This window comes from Oncorhynchus clarkii, chromosome 25 (assembly GCF_045791955.1).
Source record: "Oncorhynchus clarkii lewisi isolate Uvic-CL-2024 chromosome 25, UVic_Ocla_1.0, whole genome shotgun sequence".
Lineage (NCBI taxonomy): Eukaryota > Metazoa > Chordata > Actinopteri > Salmoniformes > Salmonidae > Oncorhynchus > Oncorhynchus clarkii.
Genome location: NC_092171.1, coordinates 40,125,950 through 40,132,912, shown reverse-complemented (window position 1 = coordinate 40,132,912; position 6,963 = coordinate 40,125,950). Strand labels below are relative to the sequence as shown.

At 43.2% G+C, this 6,963-nt stretch overlaps 1 protein-coding gene across 1 annotated transcript in view; it reads left to right on the top strand.

The window, feature by feature from the left end:
- The first annotated feature begins 212 nt into the window (after positions 1 to 212).
- Positions 213 to 6,963, top strand: part of LOC139383643 (uncharacterized) — a 7,548-nt gene continuing 797 nt past the window's right edge. The window contains exons 1-2 of the mRNA XM_071128183.1: positions 213 to 337; positions 5,630 to 6,963. The exon at positions 5,630 to 6,963 is cut by the window's right edge and continues 797 nt beyond it. Coding sequence (XP_070984284.1) covers positions 213 to 337; positions 5,630 to 6,963 — 1,459 coding nt within the window. The remainder of the gene's footprint in view (positions 338 to 5,629) is intronic.

The window sequence follows — 6,963 nt, the reverse complement described above, 5'->3', positions numbered from 1 at the left end:
CAATCAATCAAATTTCTCAAGCCCTTTTTTACATCAGCAGTTGTCACAAAGTGCTTTATAGAAACTCAGCCTAAAACCCCAGTAAGCAACGCAGATGCAGAAGCCCGTTGGATGGGAAAAACTCCCTAGAAGGCAGGAACCTAGAGAGGAACCGGGCTCAGAGGGGTGGCCAGTCTTCTTCTGGCTGTGCCGGGTGGAGACTATAAGAGTGCATGGCCATTAAGTTCCAGATTGTTCTACAAGATCTGCTAATGGTCACAGATGCCCAGCGGGGTCAAATAATCATCACTGTGGTTAAAGAGGGTGCAACGGGTCAGCACCTCAGGAGTAAATGTCAGTTGGCTTTTCATAGCCGAGCATTCAGAGGTCGAGACAGCAGATGCGGTAGAGAGAGAGACGCACACACACACACACTGGATGTCGACTTGATAAAGATGAAGAGGGTGTTTTGTTTGTCTAACCCTTTCCGATAGCGCTACTTGAGTGTTGTGTTTACACAGCTGCTACATATCACACACACACACACACACACACACACACACACACACACACACACACACACACACACACACACACACACACTTGCATACGTTCCAACAGTACTTGCACACATATCTAGTTACTTCATCTTTCTGCTACTCATACACACATGTCGACAAGCAGTATGACATTCCAGTCTGCTTGTGTATTTGTTTATGTGTGTGTATGTGTATATGTGTGTGTGTGTGTATGTGTGTGTGTGTGTGTGTGTGTGGGTGTGTGTGTGCGTGTGTGTGTGTGTGTGTGTGTAAGTGTTGGGGGATATAGGGAGAAGAGATGAGATGTGGGTCTCAGCCTCAGCATATGACCCTGATTACCAGGAGAGAGGGGAGGGGTTTGTCAAGTCAGTACCTGCGACTCGTTTCAGGTAACTAGGTGCATGTCGCTGGTCACTACTTCACAGGACACGCATTTGAACTTCTAACTCTTGTCTGTTAAATCAAAATGCATTTTTTGGAGGGCAGAATCGCCTTCTGGAACGTGTGAATTTTCATGTGCCTTAATAACGAACTTGTATGCCATCTGTAAATACGAAATACAATTGTTAATAACCTGTTGAGTGTAGGGGGCAGTATTTAGATTTTTGGATGAAAAACGTACCCAAATTTAACTGCCTATTTCTCAGGCCCAGAATCTAGAATATGCATATAATTGTCAGATTAGGATAAAAAACACTCTAAAGTTTCCAAAACTGTCAACATATTGTCTGTGAGTATAACAGAACTGATATTGCAGGCGAAAACCTGAGGAAAATTCAACCAGGAAGTGGCCTCTATTTTGAAAGCTCCATGTTCCATTGAATGCCTTCCCTCCATTTAAAGGGATATCAACCAGATTCATTTTCCTACGGCTTCCCCAAGTTGTGAACAGTCTTTATACATAGTTTCAGGCTTTTATTTTGAAAAATAAGCGTGTCCCCAGAATTTTGCTTGCTCAACAGTTAGTAGCAGCCATTGTGTCTCTCTCTCCTATTGACGAAGCTAAAGTCCCGGTTGATATATTATCGATTATATATTGAAAAAACAACCTGAGGATTGATTATAAAAAACGTTTGACATGTTTCTGTGGACATTATGGAAACTATTTGGAATTTTCATCTGCGATGTCGTGACCGCTCGCGCCTGTGGATTTCTGAACATAACGCGTCAAACAAATGGAGGTATTTTGGATAAAAAATAATCTTTATGGAACAAAAGGAACATTTATTGTGTAACTGGGAGTCTCGTGAGTGCAGACATCCGAAGATCATCAAAGATAAGCAATTTAATTTACTGCTTTTCTGACTTTCGTGACCAATCTACTTGCCGGATAGCTGTTTGTAATATTTTGTCTACTGAGAGAGATGTTCTTACATAAACGCTTGGATAGCTTTCGCCGAAAAGCTTTATTGAAATCTGACATGCCAGGTGGATTAACAACAAGCTAAGCTGTGTTTTGCTATATTGCACTTGTGATTTCGTGAAAATTAAATATTTTTAGTAGTTTAATTTGAATTTGGCACTCTGCAATTCAGCAGATGTTGACGAAAATGATCCGGGATGGGTGCATCAAGAAGTATAAAAAAAAATAGGAGCCTAGTTGGTTTAGCCAGGGAAGAAAGACAAGGAACCTTCCCGCCAGCCATGATTGGCTGAGATAATGGATGGGCTGGACATGCTAAGAGATGAGTTCTGATTGGTCTGCCATGTAGCACACTTCTGTCTATAACATGAGCTGCTCAGTATGTGTAGGCGATCCTTTATGACGCAGATCTTTTGGAACGATATCACAAATAACTGCAAAAGTGTTGCTAATGCTCTCCACTTTCTAGAGGACCGAGTTCTGAAATCAGTGGAATGCCCAATGGATTTAGAATATGATAGCTAAGGAGATGAAGAAAATTGCAAATATGCAGAGGTAGTCAAAAAGAGAACACACAGAAGGTTGTTGTTTTAAACACCTGTCTCCGGATTACATCTTCAAACTAAGGGCATCCGTGACATTTATACAGGTAAAAGAGTCTAGCTAACTACATTTTCAGATATTTTACGTTTCTAATTTTGTCAGAAAGTCCTTTTCATTTCAAGTTAAAAATGTACAATTAGCTAGCTAATATTAGCTGGCTGGCTCACTAGGTAACGTTACGTGTATGATCTGTGTAGTAATATTATTCGTATCTCAGAGCCATTTGCATTGCTAGTTACAGCCTAATGTTAGCTAGCTAGCTAACATTTAACATGGCAGATTCATGCACGGTAGTAATGTAATGAGTTGGGATTATGGTTCATTGTTTAGCTAGCTAGCTAACATTTAACATGGTTAGCTACCTGCAGATTCATGCACGGTAGTAATTTAATGAGTTGGGATTATGGTTCATTGTTTAGCTAGCTAGCTACATGTTTAAACAAAAGACTCCACTCCGCAAGTAACCATTTCACTACACCTTCTGTATCCTGTGCATGTGAAAATAAACTTAGATTTTATTTGATATAGTATATGTTTACTAGAGACGGTCATTTGAAGAACATGACCTGCACCAAAGTATAATTAGCATATAATGTCAGACCGACGAGAGTGTCCAAGTAAAAAAATTACAATTATCCGGTAGAATGTCCTGCTTTTATTTCATCACACTCACAACCGTGAGCTATTTTCTGTAATTAGCTCGCCATTAACTTGCAACTAATTATCTTGTTGTGTTTTTATTTTCCTGTAATAATGAAAGACAAATGAGCTAAAGTGAAGATGTTGTCAGCTATATGATGTGGTCATTATTTGAACTGGCTAGCCAGCTGACTTAACATTAGCCAGCTAGCTAACAAGCTAGAAACTAACCAAAACATTGTTTACAAAGTTGCTTTTAGTTGCCTGGTTTCCTAGATTAACTGACAGGTTTTATGTCCGACGATATTTGAATGTTCATGATGTCACTGCAACAACTGTCGATAGACATAGCATAAACCAGACTTAAGTCTTGAAGTCTTTGGTTGTTTAGTACATGGCCTCACATGTGAATCCTTAAAGAGATGGGTGGGGCTAAAGCTTAAGAGGGTGTGAACAATGCTGAATGGGTGGGGCTAAAGCTTAAGAGGGTGTGACCGATGCTGAATGGGTGGGGCTAAAGCTTAAGAGGGTGTGAACGATGCTGAATGGGTGGGGCTAAAGCTTAAGAGGGTGTGAACGATGCTGAATGGGTGGGGCTAAAGCTTAAGAGGGTGTGAACGATGCTGAGTGGGTGGGGCTAAAGCTTTACATGGTGTGAACGATGCTGAATGGGTGGGGCTAAAGCTTTAGAGGGTGTGAACAATGTTGAATGGGTGGGGCTAAAGCTTTAGAGGGTGTGAACGATGCTGAATGGGTGGGGATAAAGCTTTAGAGGGTGTGAACGATGCTGAATAGGTGGGGCTAAAGCTTAAGAGGGTGTGAACGATGCTGAATGGGTGGGGCAAAAGCTTTAGAGGGTGTGAACGATGCTGAATGGGTGGGGCTAAAGCTTAAGAGGGTGTGAACGACGCAGAATGGGTGGGGCTAAAGCTTAAGAGGGTGTGAACGATGCTGAATGGGTGGGGCTAAAGCTTTAAAGGGTGTGAACGATATTGAATGGGTGGGGCTAAAGCTTTAGAGGGTGTGAACGATGCTGAATGGGTGGGGCTAAAGCTTTAGAGGGTGTGAACGATGCTGAATGGGTGAAGAAGGGTTATCCAGTAGGTTTACCAAAACACTCAAGGGCCGTTTTCCCAAAAGTTGATCAACTTTCAAATCAGAATTACTTTCCCATTGTTCCTCAACTGTCATGTATGATATACCATTTTATATCTCTTAGTCTGTGCTTTTATCCAATGTAAAAAACACAATAAAAATTTTGTATGTAATGTAAGATTAAATCAAGCCGGTTGGCCACATATGACAAAGAATAACACTTAAAGGTGCAGTATCCAACTTTTGCTACATAAATGGCTTTGCTTAGTAACAGACAAGGCACTTTGGGGACCTAAGTGAGATTTTTTTGTTTGCAGTTTTAAAGCTAATTCCCTGTAGTTCTACACATTTGCGTGCATTTTGCATGATTACTACAAGGTTTAGAAAACTGGCTAGACTAACTTACCTAGCAATCTATAACATGTTGAGTGACTGTCAGTGACTGACACAACTGCTGATGCACTACATGGTATTTCTGAGAAGAAAGTTGAGACCCTGACTTTTTATATATATTAGTTGAACTTTTATTGAACTAGGCAAGTCAGTTAATAAGAACAAATTCTATCATCCAAATCCTCCCTGACCTCGACGACGCTGGCCAATTGTGCACCGCCCTATGGGACTCCCGACACGGCCGGTTGTGATACAGCCCGGGTCTGTAGTGACGCCCCTAGTACTGCGATGCAGCACCTTAACCTTATATATGTATATATATATATACAGTGCATTCGGAAAGAATTCAGACCCTTTGACTTTTTCCACATTTTGTTACATTACAGCCTTCTTCTAAAATGGATTACATCATTTTTTTCCCTCATCAATCTACACACAATAGCCCATAATGACACCACAATACCTCATAATGACACCACAATACCTCACAATGACATCACAATACCTCATAATGACAAAGCAAAAACAGGGCTTTAGGATTTTAGCCCATTCTACAAAGACGTTAGAAATGTACAAATGTTTTCAGCAATTACCTTTACAGTAGATAGAGACTGTCACAGGGGAGACAGACAGGGGGGAGAACAGACAATACAGGGGGGAGAGGAGACAATACATACTGTCACAGGGAGAGACAGACAATACATACTGTCACAGGGGGGAGAGGAGACAATACATACTGTTTATTTAACCTTTATTTAACCAGGCAAGTCAGTTAAGAACAAATTCTTATTTTCAATGATGGCCTAGGAACTGCCTGTTAACTGCCTGTTCAGGGGCAGAACGACAGATGTGTACCTTGTCAGCTCGGGGGTTTGAACCTGCAACCTTCCGGTTACAAGTCCAACACTCTAACCACTAGTCTACCCTGCCGCCACTGTCACAGGTGAAACAGACAATACATACTGTCACAGGGGGAGAACAGACAATACATTCTGTCACAGTGTGATCAATACTGCAGCAGGACCGATGTGATCAATACTGCAGCAGGACCTAGTGTGATCAATACTGCAGCAGGACCCAGTGTGATCAATACTGCAGCAGGACCCAGTGTGATCAATACTGCAGCAGAACCCAGTGTGATCAATACTGCAGCAGGACCCAGTGTGATCAATACTGCAGCAGGACCCAGTGTGATCAATACTGCAGCAGGACCCAGTGTGATCAATACTGCAGCAGGACCCAGTGTGATCAATACTGCAGCAGCACCCGGTGTGATCAATACTGCAGCAGGATCCAGTGTGATCAATACTGCAGCAGGACCCAGTGTGATCAATACTGCAGCAGGACCCAGTGTGATCAATACTGCAGCAGGACCCAGTGTGATCAATACTGCAGCAGGACCCAGTGTGATCAATACTGCAGCAGGACCCAGTGTGATCAATTCTGCAGCAGGACCCAGTGTGATCAATACTGCAGCAGGACCCAGTGTGATCAATACTGCAGCAGGACCCAGTGTGATCAATACTGCAGCAGGGCCCAGTGTGATCAATACTGCAGCAGGACCCAGTGTGATCAATACTGCAGCAGGACCCAGTGTGATCAATACTGCAGCAGGACCCAGTGTGATCAATACTGCAGCAGGACCCAGTGTGATCAATACTGCAGCAGGACCCAGTGTGATCAATACTGCAGCAGGACCCAGTTTGATCAATACTGCAGCAGGACCCAGTGTGATCAATACTGCAGCAGGACCCAGTGTGATCAATACTGCAGCAGGACCCAGTGTGATCAATACTGCAGCAGGACCCAGTGTGATCAATACTGCAGCAGGACCCAGTGTGATCAATACTGCAGCAGGACCCAGTGTGATCGATACTGCAGCAGGACCCAGTGTGATCAATACTGCAGCAGAACCCAGTGTGATCAATACTGAAGCAGGACCCAGTGTGATCAATACTGCAGCAGGACCCAGTGTGATCAATACTGCAGCAGAACCCAGTGTGATCAATACTGAAGCAGGACCCAGTGTGATCAATACTGCAGCAGGACCCAGTGTGATCAATACTGCAGCAGGACCCAGTGTGATCAATACTGCAGCAGGACCCAGTGTGATCAATACTGCAGCAGGACCCAGTGTGATCAATACTGCAGCAGGACCCAGTGTGATCAATACTGCAGCAGAACCCAGTGTGATCAAAACTGCAGCAGGACCCAGTGTGATCAATACTGCAGCAGGACCCAGTGTGATCAATACTGCAGCAGGACCCAGTGTGATCAATACTGCAGCAGGACCCAGTGTGATCAATACTGCAGCAGGACCCAGTGTGATCAATAATGCAGCAGGACCCAGTG